At 45.2% G+C, this 20,247-nt stretch overlaps 1 protein-coding gene and 1 long non-coding RNA gene across 2 annotated transcripts; one reads left to right on the forward strand and one right to left on the reverse strand.

Moving 5' to 3' along the window:
- Window positions 1–6: 6 nt before the first annotated feature.
- On the forward strand, window positions 7–6,420 carry LOC119087245 (enolase 4-like). The gene is made up of 4 exons (XM_037201953.1): window positions 7–1,440; window positions 4,209–4,276; window positions 4,788–4,905; window positions 6,112–6,420. Exons 1-4 carry the CDS (start codon window positions 1,404–1,406, stop codon window positions 6,246–6,248), a joined length of 360 nt encoding a protein of 119 aa, XP_037057848.1. The 5' UTR covers window positions 7–1,403; the 3' UTR covers window positions 6,249–6,420.
- A 2,796-nt stretch (window positions 6,421–9,216) lies between these two features.
- LOC119087246 lies at window positions 9,217–19,285 on the reverse strand. The gene is made up of 2 exons (XR_005090675.1): window positions 16,857–19,285; window positions 9,217–13,579 (listed from the first exon to the last, which is right to left on the reverse strand). It is a non-coding gene; the product is annotated as an uncharacterized LOC119087246 (long non-coding RNA).
- Window positions 19,286–20,247: the final 962 nt, after the last annotated feature.

A 20,247-nucleotide genomic window follows, 5' to 3' on the forward strand; every position in this document is an offset into this window, starting at 1 on the left:
AAGCCCTTCAGGAGTACCTGTGTATTTACAAGTAGCCTGGCTGATGGAAGCCGGCCCTGCTGTGCCAGCCAACGCTTCGATAGGTTAATCATATATCGTTTTCATGTGCTCGTGGAAACAGAACTTTTAGAAAGCCAGATATTCCTCAGGCGAAGGCCAGTTTCTACGTATGCATACAAGTAGCGCGGCTGTATTCTGAGGAGGTGTGAGATTCTGAGGTTTCAGAATGCATTTGGATGAAAGCCCTGCCAAGGGTCATCTAAAGGCCATGGAAGACCATGTCCAAAGTGAACTTCATGATTTTATGAAGTGGAGAACCACATGTGTATTGAACAGATATCCTCTGAGACAACTAATTAGATTCCAGACAACAGGAAAGCTAGATCTAATTTGGAGTTTCAGGGCTCCCCTCTCACAGCCTAGAGTCCTTACAGCACTCTCAGAAAATACAGCTGAACTCAGGGCCTCGCTGGGCCTTGTAATGACCATCCTGAGACTGACCATAGCTTCAGGGCTCCTGTCTCGGCTCTGCCTTCTAGGCATGACAGTTACCGAAGCCTCAATGCGGGTAGTACTTCCAGGTCAAAGCTGGAACAGCTACCCACTGCATCATAGCTCTGTCAATGTGAGAGGACCCACCCACAGTCAGCAAAGATGGACTGGCTTGAAATCTGGTCCAGTGGCCAGGATAACTTTGTGTGCATGTAGGTATATGCATAAACACACATCTAATTAAATATTTCATGTCACACACAGTGGTGTCGCCATCTTGTTATTGACTATTAACAGTGAATAATTATTGACTATTAATACAATAGTCTTAACAAATAAAGATGGCTTTTTCTTCAGGTTTTTGTTTGTTTGTTTCATGGAAGTAACTGAAGAATCTCCTAACCAGCCAGTGTTTAACTGTACTGTGGACAAAACAGTGGGTGGTGATGGCTGGGCCTCAGCCCCATAGGCAGTGTGGGATAATACTTCAGACACTAACGTTGTGGGGTTTTTGTGGTTTTTGTTTTTTCTCCACAAGATCTTCAGGCTCAAATTAAATTACTTGGAGCTTCTCTCCATGAAGCTTGTTAATTTGTACGACAGTGGCACAGAGATCCTTAGGGCACAGATGTCAAGGAAAATATTTTATGTGTTTCAGAGAAAGTGTGTGACTTGATCGTATGCTGTTATTGCTGTTGTCATGTGATGGCATTCAATGCATTATAATGATCAACTCTTAAATATTTACCCAGGACGCTGAACAGTGGGACAGCATCTATAATGCTCTTGCTTCCAGGTGCTACATAATTGCAGGGGCTGCTTCCAGAAGTGTCTCTAAACTCCTAGAGCACAGAAATATCAGCACCCCAAAATCCCACGGGCTGATCATAAACCATACAAACCAAACCACAATGTCTGACTTGGTGGAAATAACCCATCTTATCGACAGTGAGTAAAACATCGATCTGAGAGACCTGTAATGGCTTGGTTATGCAAGGCGCCAAACCCACACAGTATGTCCACGTTAATAAAAAGCGAGGATTAAATCTTGAAAGCAGAGAAAGTTCAGCCATTTGTGGGGGGATTGAGTGCAGCTTAGCACCTGGCACTATGATGCTCTGTGGCAGCCTTAGTCCACAAGGTCAGATCTTTTACTGATCATGATCGCCAGTGGCTTCACAGCAGGGAGGGCTTTCTGCCCCTAGCAGAGGGCAGAGCCACCCTAGCACACCCATCTATTTGCTTTAGTCTGTGGCTTTGGGGTACAGAGGAATATCAGAGACTCAGAAGGGGTACCCAGCCCTTCCTGCTAAAGAACAGGCCTAAAGCTTTGAATTCTGCTCTCGGAAATACCTGGTTCCTTGGCTAGCTCACCAGAGACAATGCAGTCCTCTGGCTCAAGGAAACAGCTTGACATTCATAAAGGCGAGGCACCAGGCACCATGAGGGAGCAGAAGGGTGGATATGTTAGCTTGCCCCAGGTGGCTAAAGCCCTATGAACTTACCTCCACATCACAACCAGTGTGTTTGCTCATAAGCATGAGGACCTGAGTTCAATCCCCAGAACCCATGTAAAAAGTCAAGTGCACGCTTATAATCCCAATGATGGTGTGATGGAAACTAGAGACAGGGGATCCCTGGACTTGTGGCTGGTTAATCCAGCCTGTTTGGTGAAATTCTAAGCTAATGAGAGATCCCGCTGTCCTCTGACCTCCAAATGCATATACACATGTATGTATGCTTGCGTACACATACACATGCACCCACATGGACACACACAATTAATTTAATAATAGATTCATTTCCTCCATGAATCCAGGAGATTCTATGTGGAAGGGTGAGCTTCCAATCTTCCAGGTAGGCACAGCCCACGTAAGGATGTGGCAGTTAACTTGATTGAAACTTAATTGCCTGTCATATACCCAGACCTCCCGGGGCCATTTTGCTTTACACTGGCATGGTGAAGTCTGGGATTGGGTGGAATCTGGAGCTAGACCACCCTCAGAGGGGAATTGGTCTATCTCAACAGGAAATGGCAGGAAGATCCCATTTAAGAGAAGCAGTTTTTCTGTCAGCACAGGGACCTGGAGCAGGAAGGAGGCTTGCTGACTGCAGTACCAGGAAGCTGCCTGCAGGTGGACAACGCCATATAGCATCAGGAAGGCACCTGGATGCAGGTCCCTAGCAAGGAGTCTGGAAGGAGCAGGATCCCAGAACAGGGTCCGAGGGGTGACTCGTGGAACCAGGGGGTCATTGCTGGTAGATTTGGGGCACCAAGGAGAGCAGCTGTGTAGTACCAGTGCAGCCATTTCAGCTTCAGGGTGAACTCTCACAGCAAAAGTCATAGCACACATCACCCTCTCCATTTTCCTGATGAAAATTGAGGTTCGCAGAGGTTAAACTCTCCCGTGGCCCTCAGTGATCCCACTTGCCCACACTTGCTCATTTTCAGTTCCATATGTTTCAAAGTCAGGACATGCTATTCCTTTGACTAAAATGCTTTGCCTTGCCATTCACTTGGTCATCTCCTCCTCATTCTTCAAGTTTTGACTTAAATGAACTTGTGCTGATGTTTATACCATACCTGACCTGCTGACCCCTAATGCTTCTGCTCTGGACTTCCATCATAGCAGTACCCACCTGTATTTTCTCTCCGTGGTGATAACTGTGAAGACTTATGTGGTTAAAAGCTGATATCCCCAATGCAGTGTAATTCCAGTGAGGTCATAGCTGTCCTGTACACTTACGCACAGTCCCTGACACATAGATAACATCATTAAGGGTGTGAGCTAGACAGAAGGACAGTCTCAGACCTGGAGCAGGGCTCAGAGCCAGCCTGGCAGCCAGGGGATGGGGCAGGTGCCAGAAGCTGGGCTGGCAGAACTGGCTAGGAGGTGCCGGTTGGAAAGCTTCCTGCCTGAAAAATACAAACTCTCTCACTATAGAACTCTGCCTCTTATAGACCTTGGCAAGTTTCAAGGGGTTTTGAGACCCTCAAATGTATAAATACTAGCAACTCCAGGAAAGCATTCCTCTGAGTAAACTCCCCCAGGATGAGCTGAGAAAGTTGCTGTGCCAGGGAAGGACACCATAGCCCGTGTCCTTGAAGCACATTTTTCTCCACTGAACAGCAATGGAATTGAATGTCATAGCTATGACCTTTAAAAGTTGATCTGAGCCGGGCGGTGGTGGCGCTCGCCTTTAATCCCAGCACTTGGGAGGCAGAGGCAGGCGGATCTCTGTGAGTTCGAGGCCAACCTGGGCTACCAAGTGAGTTCCAGGAAAGGCGCAAAGCTACACAGAGAAACCCTGTCTTGAAACCCCCCCCCCAAAAAAAAATTGATCTGATTTGAGCATGCCCCCTCCCCCTTCCTTTTAGTAGCAAAACTACTAAAAGCCTCAGGTACTGGTCCTCTCCATCCACCTTGTTACAGACGTCAGTGGTGTTGTATGCAGCTTTCACAGGGCCCCAGGGATTCAAACTCGGGTCTCCATGCTTTGTGCAGCAAGTGCTCTTACTCACAGAGCATCTCCTTTGCCCCCCTTTTAGTTTTTTAATAGCACTGAAAAAGAACCAAACAGATAAAGCCAGGGCGAGAATGCTCAAGTGGTTAGATAGCGTGGTTCATCCCCAGAAACTCTGAAATCTATGGAAACTCTGGTTTTGACCAGAGTCCTTGTAAGCCACGAATGACTGACGGGAGCTGCTCTTGCAGGTAAGAAGCAGCTCGCCATCTTGGGGAGCACGGAAGCAGAGTCCTCTGATGACAGCCTCGTCGATCTGGTAAGTGCAGAAGGATGGTCAATTGCAGAATTGCCAAAATACCGCTTTTATGATGAATTGGTATTTCAGAGAAATGCAGTCTTTGGTGGAAGAAAGTCGAGTAACCTTTTATGAAATAGACTTGCTTCCTCCCAGACAGCTCCCTTTTGCAAAGCGCTAATCTTTGAACTTTTTAAAAGAGGCAAAATTGAAGTCCAGGGAAAATGACGGGCACAGTATAAAATGACTGGGGTGTACACTTGCAATCTTCCCTCTACGACGGGTGCGAAAGGCCAGGCCGTGCTCCCATGAAATCGGCGCACTCTCAGGACTAGTAAAGTGCCCGATGGCCTGTCAGGCACACCATCTGTTTGCCCTTCAGTGCTCAGCTTGCCAGCAGGCCACTTTACTTCCATAAAGAGGAAGAGAACACCCCCTACCCCCAATCCTGCAGCAGTTCCCTTTCTCATCAGAGGACTGCTTAAAACGCAAACTCTCCTGTTTAAAATAAGTTGTTTTCCCCCCACTTCAGGCTGTTGGACTCGGTGCCCGGTTTATCAAGTTGGGGGGTCTTTCTCGGGGTGAACGGGTGACCAAATACAACCGCCTCCTGGCTATAGAGGAAGAACTCATCCAGAGTGGAACATGGGGTATGTGCTGCTTTCCTGCTTTGTTTTCCCTTGGCCGTGAATAAGGGAACAAAGATTGGAAGGGAGGGAATAGAAGGCCCTCAGCAGGAGGGCGGGACAATCCAAAGACTGTAAATCAGAGCTGACAAGAGCAGGATGGCACTCGCCACAATGTCCATTGTTGGCTTAATGGATTATCTATTTACCTGAATGCTTAAGACTCTCACCACCCTTCTCCTTGCTGAATAGGCTGCTTGGTGCTTTTCAATAGAATTAATTGATTGGAATCTCCAAGCCTGCCTTTTGTTATGGCCCAAGTTATACTTAAGGTTTCTCTGCACAGCCCCTGAAGTTAAAGGCAGCCAGTTCCTTCTGGAAACAACTTGTTTCACTTCCCACACGTAGGCAGCATGTTGACTCGGACGTGGTACCACAGAGAGGAGAAGGTCCCCCAAGAAAGGAACCGATTGCTTTGAAACCCAAACTTCAGAAATCTGCATGGGGAGCTTCTTGTGTCCCCGTTGGAGAAAAGCTTGCTGTATATTCACTTTTAAAGGCAGTCCCAAGTTAGTCTGTGTTGTTTACTGAGTGATACAATGGCTTGCCCACCACCCCATAGGCCAAATTATATTGTTTTTAAATATCTCCTTATCTTGTCATTCTGACTTGTGGGGCCTTCAGAGACCTCTCCTGTTACCAGTTCTCCGGCTGCTTCAGAACATCAAAAAGAACCCTGGGAGACTGGAGGCCCAGCCCCTTCTTAGGTGCTAGGCCAGTGCTCCTGGCATTCTGGAATGGATTAGGCTGATTAGTGAGAATTTCTCTAAAGCTGTTAGACAAACACCAAGAACACCCCAAATTAGCAAAATAAATAGCTTCACTCCCACTTTTGAGGAGGCAATCTTGGCAAAATGTCAGCCACTAAAGTATGGTTGTTATTATGTATGGTTCTGCCTGGGATGGTCATGTCTGCGCCGTTTCCTTTGGGGTAGCTGGTCCTCCTTTGTATTCATGTGCAGGGCTGGCCTTTACTGGTGAAAATCAGTGCCCTGAATGTCACAGTAGGTGTAACACAAACGGAACAGAGCAAGGGGTGGGCTGTTCTGAGAGTCTGGATCTGTTCTGGATGGGTCTGGTGAAGGAAGAGCTTTAATCCTGGGAGACATAACATAGGAATCAACACTACTTACTGGTCAGGACTGTAAACTTTATTTATTTTTTAAATAGGTTCCAGTGAAGAACACAATTTTGCTTCCTTTCAAGAGGATGCTGAAAAGACACCAGAGGCTATTGCCGAGGAAACTCTTGGGCCCCTGGACTCCATCTTCCCCACGGAAGTTGTGGAGGAATCAGCTAAACTGTGAGCCTCGTGGGGCTGGACTCCCAGGGGATACCAATACTGCAAGTGTTGTCTGTCTGTGGTGTGGAGTGTGTCTCCACACTGGCTCGACTCTTCACTCCACCAGCTCGTGCATTCTTTTTATTCTTTGGGTCTCACCGTTGGGATAAAATCTCTCTCTGATGGTTTTGTCTGAAGTTCCGAGAGCTTTATTTTACAGCCCTCACATTGCATGGTGACACAGGCGCTGCTGTCCTTCTGAAGGTCACGACCTGACTTCATTAGAGGCTGGTCCATTCTGATGCCAGGCCCATCCTCAGTCATCACCTTGCCCCACACAAATCAGAACACCTCTAGACCCAAAAGACTATTTCCCTGAATAGCGCCCAGTGCCCCACAGGCATCCATTGATTCTGCTAGGATCTCTGCCACCTTCAGATGGTTTTCATGGCCAGGCACAAACACCAAGCGCCACAGGGCTGCACCAGAGGGCTGCACACAGGGCTGCACCACAGGGCAGCACCACAGGGCAGCACCACAGGGCTGCACCAGAGGCAGCGTCTGCAGCATCACTGAATCAGCTTCCTGCACTGGTTGCCTTTCGCCCATCCCTCCTCGTCTGTTGTTGTCGTCACTGCCATTCTTGTATTATTTTCTCCCCAGATCCCTCTGGCACAAAGGTGGGCATAACTTAATCAGCACACTTGTAAATGAATGTTCTGACCCTCTTGTTGATACCGCAGCATGGCGAAGCGAGCAGTGAGTGGTTAGAAACGATGACAAATCCGTGTTGACAGATGCGCCTCTTGTGAGTCAGTGCTGGGCTCTCAGCAGAGAGCACCAAAGTAAATGTTCAAATACGGAAAGAATAGCGGCCAACCCCTTTACGTTATCGTGTTCTTTGTTAGGTGGGCTATTACAAGGGCTGTCTGTAACTAAAGACTGCATCAAATTGTAGTGTCCTGGCCTATAGTAGAATTATTTCAGTTAAATAGTCTGTTTTGAAAAGAATGGCCAAGGGAACATCATGTCCTCACAGGAGAACCAGCCTCCTCCCCTCAGCACCGTGATTTGAGATTGGCTCAGTGGCAGGCTCTTTGGAGCATGGCACGGGGAACTGGTTAGCATCACTCCAAGCTTGGGAAAATGTGTCACAGTTTGTGGTGGCCACCGTCTCTCCTGACGCTTAACAACGAACAGTGGGGCAGAAGAGATTGAAGGGAAATCTGTTTTAAAGTCAGGACGGATAAGACAAGATGTTTGCCTGGTCTTAGCAGTTGTCCTCACACACACGTGATATGAGTATACCATGCAATGGAGATAATTCTAATCAATGAAACCAGAGCAAAATAAATGACCAGGTCAGTACCTTAATGTCAGCCCAGAATGCACTCTGCTCACATTAGCCTTGCTCGAGGACTGTGCACCAATGCCTAGGGACTTTCCTTGGAGGGCTAAGCACTGCCTCTATTTATTATTTATTAATTTTCTTATTCCCATGCTCCCTCCCTCCCTCCTTCCCTTGCTTACAAGGAGATCTATAAGGAGATGAAAGGAGCTAGTCTTATTGAATAAATGAGTTTGTTATTTGCCTTTAAAAAAAAAAAAAAAAGAAAGGAATTGGTCAAAGCCTAGATTAAAAATGACCGTGAGCTGGGAAATGAAGCCATTGCAGGGCTTGTGTAACAATGACAAATGGGTTACCCATCCTCCACAACTGTTCAAGTTGCTCTCTGTTGGAAGTGACTGAACATAGTGGCCTTCGCAGAAGCACCAGGATGGGTTTAAGACTGTAATACAAGCTATCCCTTGCCCAACATGCAACCCAAAGTGGTCTGAAAAGATGACCCACAGCCAACAACTTCCCTGTGCAACAACCCTCTTACTATTCATGAAAGTAAGGAAGGAGTTACTTGGCAAAGCCATAACACCCCCGCCACCACCACTACCACCTTTTACTCAGAACAACCCAGTCTGGGTGCTGGAAGCCCTGGTGAATCCCGTCAAGCAGATGCCACAGGCTGGAAAACTAATGTCTACGATGGGAATTTGTGTGGGACTTGCTCAGATATAAAGGCTTCAGGCATTTTAATAAAGTTCTTACTCTCCCAGCAGAGGAGAGAGACATCTTCCTTTACTAAACAGCACAAGGGGCCTGCATGCCTTTCTGCCCACTGTGGCTATACGAGTGTTGGAAATAGTCAAGAGAGCTACAGCAGAGACCTAATCCATATCTTCAAAACAGAATAAATGTCCTGCTAGAGAAAAGAGAGATGTGTGGTCCCTCCCAGCTCGAAGACCATGAGTTGAATGCATCAAAGAAGCCTTTCTGTGCACACCCAAGAGCTTACCTTGAAGATACAACACACCACCTGCTTTGCCAATGGCCACCCTGGCAAAGGGCAGAACCTTAAAGCTGAGGTGAAAATAGAAAAACTGTAGGGAAAGAGTGAGCAAAAGTCTACGTCAGATACCTGTGTATCACAGTCATTTGCATGGCTTTGTGGTCACAGGGAAGGAAAGCACATTTTCAAAAGTATGAAAGGCAAAAATGCTTTCAAAATACCAGGTACAGATAAACCTGGCCCAGCCATCACACCTCACCTAATGGTTAACTTCTGCTGGAAATGAGGCTGCTTTTCAACCATGTTATTCTGTTGATGTGTCATGGAATAGTATAGAAAGGTAGCATGCCCGTTTTTATATTCCTAGATGTGCGAAAGACCCACAGCAGCAACCTGGTGGCAGACTCAAGAAGCATGGAAGAGAGCTGCTCAAAGCCCGCCAATCTCATGAAGATTCCTGGTGCTGCCCGCTCACGCCACTCTTCTACTGGAGACTGCCAAGATTGGCTTAGTCTGCGGCTGGGAGGTAGGGGGGTAGCAGAAAGTTTGCCTGCCATGGAAGAAGCAGAATTCTATTAAAGTGTCCCTCTAGACACTTTAGAGTGTCTGGAGAACTTCAACATGTCAATAACCACAACTGACCCTTAATGAGAAGCTGTTGTGTGTCTCCTTTAATGTGTTGTGTTTGAGAAGAGTTCACATCACAGCATAACAGAACCCATCTCAACAAATTAACCACTTGCAGGTAGCATATCATTCAGTTATGGGAACACACAGTCAAAAAAAAAATCACGTTTTAATTCCCCATGAGTAAACTGACAGGGAGCGGTAAAATCAGCACTGAAGGAACACGGGAACAGTCAGGCCTAATGAACCTACATGAAGAGAATTGTCTCCAAATCAGGAGTGTTCTCACCTGCCTCCCCACTGCCTCAAGCCTACGCTAGCAGCACACGTGCAGAAATACAATTGGACACAACCACCGCAATTGTTACTATCTTTTCTTTTGCCCTCAGGTGCGAACCACCTGACAGCTACATGCTGAGTCATGCTAACAAAACTAAGCCTTTCACTTTCTTTAGTAGTAAAATTACCATTACTGAATCATTATCATAAAAAGTGCATTCAAGTACATTACCACTTATTTTAAATAAACACCAATTTGAAACAATCAACTTTGAAAACCTGCATAAGTTTTTTTTCTTTTAAATCCTTGATTACATTTCTATTTATTCACTGTGGTAGTCTGAAACATTGTATTTTTAGAAACTACCACTTAATTTCCTCTAAAAACAAAACAAAACAAAAGGCCCATGTAATATTGAACGGCAGTGAAGAAAAAAAATATGTGCTTGTCACTTCACTGTGCATAAAAACTGGAGTGACATATGTTATTTGTGCTATGAGAGTGTATGGGAAAACACAGATAACTTGGGGAACAGAAAGTATGGTTTACCAAGGTATTCCTTTTAAATTCAAGGTTTGGACTTCCATTTGAGCTCTCTGTCTTGCAACTGGAACATTAACCCCTGACGCCTTGGCAAGCCTTGGACATGGGGTCATGTTTTCCAGCAAAGCAGTTAACTGTAATCAACTCAGACCTAAGAGACCTTGGAGCTTCATGCCACCTCTAGAGCTCTACTACGGATGGTCTCAGCGCCCCCTACAAAATGGAGGTGCTGCTGGAGCCACTGACTTCCAGGCTGCTTCAGTTTCCCCATCCAAAGACCAGACCCAAACAGAGGCTCCTTTGGCAACTTCATTTCTTTAGATGGAGTCTTACAATGTGACCCAAACTGAAGTCCAGGCTCAAGCGATCCTCCTGCCTCAGTCTCCCTGGTGCTAGGGCTGCACATAGAAGGCTTGGATAAAAGGGTGCATTTTTAAGATCATTTTTAAGTTCAGCGGTCTCTGTTTATCCAATTATTGGCAACCACCTTGAATTTCAACATGCCTAAATTTGAAGAGTAGTATGCACATTCCCTACAAAGACATGAACATATGAGTTTCCTGCCATATGAAGTCATACGTCATATAGAAAGGACCCTTACCCTATAAAGAACAAAAACTACCCAGAAGATGCAGTTTGCTAAACAGCTTACTTATGTTTATAATCGCTACTTACAAAGTGATACCAGCAAAGCAGTGTGTGGCCAGAGCGAAGGAATGTCCAGCAGCCCTTGCCAGCACACCGGGATGAGCCGTGTGCTCACTGACAAGGACTCAGAAACACGCTGCCCAGGACTCGGAAACACGCCGCCCCTGGTTTCGGGTCAGCAGTGGGAACTGTCCATCTCGGCCGTTTTCCCACCGCCGTCTTCTTTGTGTTCCGGCTGCATTTCACCTCCTTCCTCCTGGCACTCAGTTGGGTCTTTTTCAGCAGCCTGGTCTTTGGTTTGGGGTCCATGTGTGGAAACAGGATCTAAAACTACAACTGGCTCAGCTTGCTTTTCACTGCCCACACATTTTCTCCTGTATCCACCTTTACTGGAGGCCTATAAGAAGAGAGTTAAACAGAAAAATAACTAAACAGAGAAAACATTTGACTTTCATATTCCTGGGTTCAGGAAAATAACAACAAAAAAAGTTCAAAGTCTAACCAACATGCATAGCATGGTAGTCTTTGAGATGCAAGGCTTTAAAAAAAAAAAAAAAAAGGAAGCAGCAGCTATCAGATTACATCACAGGAGCAGAAGGCCAAGAAAGAGAAGGCAGGAAAAGTCAGAGCGATTAACTACGGAAGTAGTCAAAAGCCAACTGCACCTACCTGTGTAATCGCATCCTCCTCTCGGGAAATACACAGCTCCACGGTGTGTTCCCAAACACTGCCCACGCCAGCTCTGTCCTACCTCCCTTGAAGGCACCAAGCCAGCCCCCCCACCCCTCTGGCCCCCAGCACAGCTGTTTGCAGCTTAGCTGTGAAGAGGCTGCATGGAGAGGGCTGGGGATCACCCTGGCTCAGTGATGGACAGACAGATGAGAGTGCCAGCCAGCTGTGCCCACCACAGCCATTACCACCCAGGAGGGAGTCCTGGCCTCAGGAGGTGGGCGGAGAAAAGGGCTGATGGGAGAGCTCAAGGAATCAGCTCCAACACTGCGTGACCAGAAACTTCTGTGATCAGGAGAACGTGGTTCTTGAGAAGTTTCTTACAGAATTTTAGAAGCCGTTTCCTTTCCCTCAGAAGTTGCTTCCCTTCTGATGCAAGAAGCTACTGTTTTTCTTGCCACACAGGTGACATTTCCTCATGGGAACAGAGGTGTCCCTCAAACATACTCTTGCCATGTGTCAGGCTGTGGGCCCTGAGTCCTCTCAGAAGCAATGGTCAGCACCTGCTCTGGGCAGGTTCTGGGCTGCAGAGCTTGCCTAGAGGGAATGTGGCAGCACTAATGTTCTCAAGACTATTCTGGTCCTCCTGGCCAATTCCAAGAAAAGACTTCTTCATTCCAGAGAACCATGAGCCAGGACACTACAGGCCCACTTAATGTATGATGGAGAGCTACTGCTTAGCATCTGCTCACTGCTCTGCCTGTCAGCGCCAGTTTCCACTGCCCTGACCTCTTGCAGGTGGTGCTTCTCCCTTTCGGGAGTTACCATAGTTAATTAGATGTTACTTATTTGTCTCTCTGATGACATATGGGACAGGGACTGTTTAGTTTTGTCTAAGATTCTATCCCCAGCACCTATTGCAAATCATGTGTAGAGTAAACAAATAAATAATAAGTAGAGAAGACCCAGATCGAAAGCTTTGGTAAGAGTGGACCTAGAGGTCTCTTCTATACACGGAAACAGAACAAACCATCTGTTATGGAAGGTGGCCTGCATGACCTGTTCACAAGGCACAAAAGCCTGAACCCAAAAGACCACACTTATCATCATGAGCTCCATCCAAATGCTTGAGAGTCATTCTCTAGCTGTCAGGCCATATCAAAGACATGGCTTGGCCATCACACTACGTAGCAGACTACCACATAGCATTGTCTTCCTTGGGAGTAGTGGAAGGAAGGAGATCCTCCAGGAACAGAGAGAACAGAGACCATGATGGCATTGTCCTTCTACCTTAGCCAATGAGACATTTCTCAAAACACCTGCTACTGTGTCCTAGAGATGGGTTGGGGTACCATATCCTTGGTAGTACCTGTTCTGAATTTCTCTGGTCCAGACAACATCTTATAGTTCATTATCACAAAAGCAAAGCCACTGATAAGTAATTAGACCCTGGGCAGCAGAGGACACTATTAGGTATAGTCTGTGGGAGTCTGCCATCTCTACGCATGAAGTTAGGTGTCCTGGCAACTAAAAGGCAAGACAGCTGTAAATTGGCAGAGATCAAAGACAAACTAGAAATGCAACTTTCTCTAACAAAGGCCAATGAGGCTGATGCACCAGCCCTGCAAGACAAGCTGAGCCCTATAGCTTAGAACTGCACATGCATCAGAGCCGGGAGGTGGGCAAGCTGGAGAAGCTGAGAGGAACTGCAGAATGGATCCACAGGCCAGCCACTGCCACATGCCAGCTAGGTGAGTTAGCACATTATGCCCTACATAAGCTATCCCAGAGCCTGCTATACATGAACCTTCTTGGGGTTTAAAAAAAAAATGTTTTTAAAAGATTATTATCTCACTTCGGCCTCATATACTCACACACATTTCTCTCATAGCCAACTAGAAACTGGAAACAAACAAGTAGAGGATTCCAGGGGTAAAGCTGCTGCTTAGCTTAGGTTTGGGTCAAAGCCGTGCAAGTCTGCAGGTCAAGTCCAGTTAGCTTCGCCAGCTTGCTTGTGAGCCCATTGCTGTCAGCCAGCCAGTCTGCTGGAAGCATGCACAAGTGTGTATCTCATTCTGCCATTTGGAGTGAGCAACTACCATCAGTCCATACCAACCTTGGTTGCTCCTGTGAACTACTGTTTTCGTGCTCATGAATCTGCAGGCGAAGCATGGTTAACAACTCCTAGCAAAAGCTGTCTTCATCAGCTGGGGTTAGACATTTCCAGGAACTGCTCTCAGCATCCTGTGGCAGCAACACACAGGCTGAGCTGAAACTTAGAAACCATAGACTATTGGGTTGATACTGTTTCTGGAACTATCTCTGTCACTGTTTTTCTGTCCTCAAGCAAGCTGCTTATCTGCAGGGTAACCTGAGAAGTGACCTGCTGGCCAGCCTGAGAATCCCAACCTGAGAATGGCTGACTTTCACTCAACTAGGCACAACGGTACTGCCTGGGAACCCCAGGGCAAGATAGAAAGGGCTGAGAGCAGTCATCCATCCAAACTGCCCTTTTATGGATGGAGATGGTGCTGTGTGCAGAGGGAGAGAGCCTGGCCTAAGAGCATACGGCTCACGAACGGCAGAGCCAGTGCGAGAATTGGAGCTGCCTCCTTCCTGCCTCCTCCTGAGCCCTGAGCTATTTTCCAAATACAACATTGGTGCCACAGGGTAATTGTGGACATTTTTACTAGCTTATTTCCATTGTCTCCACTTTCAGATCAGCGAGGACAAAGTCCACTCCTCAAGCTACAGTTTGTAGTTCTTCCTGGTTTGATATCTCTAGGTCCTTTCTTGGCTCCCTGGGGAGCTGCTCAAAGTCCTTCTGGAATGAGAAGCCTTCCTCCCTGGGCAACTTTCTATCTCTATTCCCATGATGTCATTGATGGTTAACTTGTCAGGATCAAGAATCACTTAGGAGACAAGAAGTATGCCCGGGAGGAATTACTTAGACTAGGTAAATTGAGGTGGGAGGACCTGAATGCAGGTGGCACCATCCCGGGCTCATCTCCTGAAATGAATAAAAAGGAGAAAGAGCTGATCTGTAGCATTCATTGTCCTCCGCTTCCTAATTGTGGATGCAATGTGAATAGCTGCCTCAGCCTCCAGCCACATCCTCCCTACCAGGATGGACTAACTGAGCCAGAATTAGTCCTTTCTCCCTCAGAGTATTTTATCTCAGCAACACAAAAAGCAACTCTTACAAAGTCCTTCAGGAAGAGCACTGAGAGCCCAGCCAGGTCTAGAGGTCTAAACCCGAGGCTTCTCAAAAGCTCAAATCCAAAAGCTCAAGCATCAGTCCACAGGGGTTGCAGACCGCTGTTGCTCTGTCCACTTCCTACTTCAATGCAGCATCAAAGGGTACTGGCTACAAATTAGCAACTAAAGTTCATACTCCTAAAGAGTCACACAGCCTTTCTCCTGAGGAGCAGATGAGTCACAGAGGGTGAGGAAGACTGGGGCTCGGTCTGCCCTTCTCCTGTCAGATGCATTCTCCAGGAGAGCAAGTGTTACCAGTCATCTTGGGGCCCAAACTGCAGAATCTTAACCAGGATTTCTCTTCCTTTTCAACATACTTGTAGTTATCTGTGATCCACTTAAATCGACCTTATTTATGGATCATTCTGGATCACACGTTCAACAATTGTTTCAAGACAAAAACAAAACAAAAAAAAAAAAAAAAAACAAGGAAAAGCTAGGATTCAAGATCTTAATCTGCAACCCAATCATGACTGACGGCGGCTGTCCTCCCGACTACAGGAGAGCCAGAACAAGGGGCTCTGGCAGCTGGTAAGAGAAAAGATCTGACTCCACACCATACTGGTGCGAGAAGAATCAGAACTGTTGCACACTGTTCCACCAAAGCTGAACTTGGTAAAGGGATTTCTCTGACCATGTCACAGGAGACAGAAGAGAAGCCTTCTATGCCCCTCCCCCAAAGCCCGTCATTGTTTGCATTCAATGAAATTCCTTTCAAAATCAACTTTCCACATCCCAATTATATTCAACAACATTCTAGCTAACATTTCGGCTGCAATTCAAATTAACTAATGCCCCAAAGAGCCCCTAATCGACACGGTTCTGAGCTCAATTGAATACAATCAAAGCTCAGGAAATGAAGGGGGGGTGCTTATTTCATGCAAATTCTGAATATCGCTCAAGCTTAATTTTACTGATAATATAAAGGTGGGACATTTTGAACATTACAGTGAATGAAACCTTTAAGCGGTGAGAGTTATTTTATAAAATGCTACCTCTGAAAAGCTGATTGCCAAACAGTATAAAAATGGTTTGAGGCATAAATGCCAAGTTCATTTCTATTTCACTTCCGAGGTAACTATCTTTCAAATCGCAACAGCTGGACTATTTAACACAATCTGGTGAATCACAGTGTAGCGCTTCTCTGGTCTCCCAGTGGGACGTCTGCATTAGTCCGTGGCAGCCATCCAACAAATGACGTACAGTGGCCGGTCTGAACTCTGTTTCATTTACAATAAAAACGGATAAAACCACAATCATATTTACCACCTTCAAGGATGGAAAGTGGAAAGATTTAAATTTGTCTTTATAAAGTAGTTTTCTGGGAAAACTCCAAAGAGGAAGTCAGTTTCTGTTTCCCTAGTGTAAAAATAAGTCTTGCTTTTTTTCCCTCCTTCCAATCCCTGCACACAGCAGAGCAGTGAAGGGCAGTAGAGTTGCTGAAGCTAATTTTCATTGTTTCTTTCAGAAACTCTTGTTTTCCAGAGCTTTGCATGCACTGGTTCAAAACTTCAAAAACATTACATTCTAAACATAAGCTGAACACTTCTAATTACTATCAAGTCTTACACTTGTGGAACTGGAGGTAGAACAAAGCTCAATATTTTTGGTTTTGTGTACTTTCTAAAAACTGTATTTTTTTCTCAAGGACTGTGTCAGTCTGTTAGTTTGACTCTGCTTTTTACTTGTAGGAAGACAGATTTACGTTTCAAGTGTAGAGAGTGTTGCTTGCGTCCTGATTAACCAGAGTTCCTTTTGTCCCAGGTAACAATAGCTGGGCAAAGACCCTGTGCCACATTCAGCAGAATTTCCTTCAGTTTCTTTAACTGCCATGCAGCGATCCCTTCAAGGCTGTATTGGTTTGTTGATTCTGCTAATGCCAGGAAGCAGAAGACAACTGATAGGTTCTGAACCTGGACAGCTCTCACTGGTAAGAGAGCCATGGAGGCAACCCATGAACTCATTACAAGACACTTTTTGTAATGTGTGACGCTTTTCTTTGGCTGCTGGGTTGGTTTTATACTGTGTTTGTTTGTTTTTATAATTTTGCACAGGTTTTAGTCCCTATGAAAATTCATTTAGATTCCAGGTATTTAAAAACTGAGTGTTATTTACAAGAAATATGTTAAAAGACACACAGTCTTTCACAGAAATCACCAGAGCTAACATTGGTTCCTTTAAAATGAGCTATGCATAACATGCATTTCCATACATATATGTATTTTAAGTTTTCCTTTCAGTTTGCTGCATTTTATACACCAACCTTTAAAGCAGGAGTCACAAGGAATTCTGTCTGTTGCCTTATCCCGTCATATACTTCCATGACATGATAAAGTATATTCTCGGTGAAATGTGTGGGTTTATCCCAGGCTCTGAAATTGCTTTTCCAATCTTGTAAGTTACTTTTCTTTCAATCAAAACAGAACAAAACAAAAAACTTCACTCTTCCCCATGAAGCACAAATAAAAGGAAACATAAACACTGTTAAGAAACAGTTTTTAAAAACCTACAAAGTACCAAAGGCAATTTGCAGAAATGATACATTTTAGACAAAGTCCTGTAAAATCAGCCCTTGTAACTGGAAGCAAACATTAAGAGGCAATTAATTCTTTGAGAGAATGGAGAATTACTCAGCAGCACTTTTCACAGTAATTTTGAGATTTACTCAACGGTATTTTACCAGTCATTTTTTCACTAGGTGTAATACATCCTGAACAATTAATCTGGAAGAAGTTGCTGTCTGTACAGCCCCTCGGAACACTGAGACAATACTGGCTGCTGAGCTTTCCAGCAGTACACAGGATAACTCCTGGTGGGGGGAAGAAAAAAAAGACCAAGTTGGGGGATCTCAGCTTCCAGAGCATCCAGTTGTTCGGCTAATTTTGTTGTTAAAACTTAATTGTCCATGTACCAGTGCACACGGGGCTCCATTGTGGTCTTGCTCTGTGGAACGGAGCCGTTTCCTGCAGTGTCCGCACACAATCAGCAGGGCTAAGACTACAGCCGAGCGCCCAGCAAATCCGTTAATTGTATAAGAGCATCAGATTAAGCAGGAACGTCCATGCGGCTCATTCTGCAAGTAGACTCTTCTCTGAAATAAATGTTTCCTAAGTACAGGGAAGGTGCCTTCCACCCCCTCTCCTGCAATGTAGAGCCTACACACAGACAGACACACAGACACAGACACAAAACACACACGCACACACACACACACACACACACACACAGGGATGAGAGTGACCAGAAGGAAGCACAGTCCTTTTACCACAGGGACCCACAACTTCCCTGGCTGACCATGCCTCTCTGAAGAAATGGTTACATGACCAACAAACAAACGCATGCCCCGCTGAGACCAATGATAGAAAGAAAGATTTTATGCAAAGTGGCTCTAAAAGTAAGTTTGAGAACAGAATTTTCTATTTGAGAACATATTTCAAAAGCTCAAACTCTCCTCTCCAATTGTGAAAACTAGTACTGTTCCATTTCATTTTTAAACATTAGATTCCCACTAGAAATAACAAATAAAACTAAAGAGACGAGCTAGAGGTCAAACAATGATTTAAAAAAAAAATCAGTCTTACTTTTAATTAAAAAATTGAAATGCATTAGCCTTTCCCCCGCCCTGTCAATGGAAAGGTTTGACTGGTCACACCAACCAAGAGACATTTAAAATTTCTCTTCTATCAGCTACCCCTCGCTATTCAGCAAATAGCTTACAATAAGATGAACTCTTGCTAGAATATATCTGTATGGGCCAAATGTCACAGGTATTTAGAGATACCACAGATCAGGAAATTAAATGTAAATTAAAAAAAATGGTTTCACTAGAAAAGGATACTTTTCTATTGAAACTGAAGTCCCATAATTGCTACATGGGTTTTGTGGTTTTCTTTCTTTCTTTTTTTTTTTTTCAATTCTCCAAGGGCAGAAAGTGACCTGTGTTGAACCTCCCAAACAAAAAAAAAAAAAATCAAGCTAACTGCCTGCCTGGTGGCTCAAAGGGATATTTAAAAGAACTTGAAGCTTCCAGTGTGGGGAGGGTCTGGGGCTCAGAACAGGATGCATTAGAAATGTGTTGGCTGGAAGAGTCTCCAGGAACTGTGCTTTTTGACAACCTTTGAGAGAAGAGAAGTGCTCTGGGAAATTGCTGCCTATCAATCACTCCACTGTAGTGGGGTTTGAGTTCCCTTCCACGTGGCTCCACTTCCAGTGCAAAGTTGCAAATGAAAAGTCATCATTTGGTTGGCTGTTTAAGTGCAACTCACTGGAGGATATTATTTTCAGGAAAGTAATTCATGGACGGACAACGCCCGGTTCAGACCAGCAGAGCCACCTCCAGTTGAGACTGAGAGTGAAAAGAAAATGGTGACAGCAGGAAAGACTCACACCTCTGCTTGGTTTGTGAGGCAGGGGCCTGTAAGGTCTGCTCAGCATTTCCTCCACATTGAAGACTCACTTGTCTCTCCTTGCCTGCTACCTACCACAGGTGTACATGTGACACACACACACACACACACACACACACACACACACACACACACACACACCCCTATCACCATACACTTCAGACTCAGACCAAACTTTCAAAAAGGCAAAGCATAAATTGAAGATAATGACCAGCTGGGCAGTGATGCTGCACACCTTTAATCCTAGCACTCGGGGGCAAAGACAAGTGGAGCTCTGTGAGTTCGAGGCCAGCCTGGTCTAGAGAGTGATTTTCAGGACAGCCAGGGCTACATAAAGAAACCTTGTCTCAAAAACCCCCAACAAAATAATAATGATAATAGTGATGATGGTGGTGGTGGTTGGCAGTGATCAAATGTACCAGGGTTTGAGAATTCATGATTTTAAAACAAATAGCTGCATAGACAGTTTTCCTTCACAGTATATTACCATTTACTAACATTCCCTTCTGATCCCCTGCTCTGGGTCAGGCATATTTAATGTATAATGTGTTTGACTTAAAAGAATTAAGTACTCCTAGCAAGTTTGAAACATCCACAACAGTAAAAAACAAAAACAAACAAACAAACAAAAAACATATATATTTGGGTTGGGGAAATGGCTCAGTGCTAATAGGAGTGTCTGCTGTGTAAGCTTGAGAACCTAAGTTCAGATCTTAGCACTCAAGTAAGAAGCTGGAGATGACTGTGTATGCTGTGACTCAGCACAAGATTCCAGGACCAGGCTAGCCAGCCTTGTCAAAATGGTAAGCTTCTAGTTCAGTGAGAAACCGTATCTTAAAGTAGTTAAGTGGAAAGTGATAGAAGATATTCAACATTCTTCACTGGCCTCTGCAGGTACATGTACATACACACATACACGTACATACGTACACACACACACACACACACACACACACACACACACACACACACACACACAGAGGAAACTAACTAAAGTATTCGGTATTATAATGGAACAATTTCCCAAGTTTATCTGGGAGAAAGCCCTTTTAGTGGAGGTACAGAAAAATTAAAACAATCTTCCCAGTCACTCATTAAGACGACTTGCTAACCAGATTGGCTGTTTCAGAATGCTTTGTGCTTCTGGAAAACTCCAGGACGTTTCCGTTGCTCAGGGTGGACTTGGGAAGACAACAAGAAACAGAAAAGAAGAGCTAATGCAGTCTATGAGTATGTACGGTCAGAGGA

This window comes from Peromyscus leucopus, unplaced genomic scaffold (assembly GCF_004664715.2).
Source record: "Peromyscus leucopus breed LL Stock unplaced genomic scaffold, UCI_PerLeu_2.1 scaffold_507, whole genome shotgun sequence".
NCBI lineage: Eukaryota > Metazoa > Chordata > Mammalia > Rodentia > Cricetidae > Peromyscus > Peromyscus leucopus.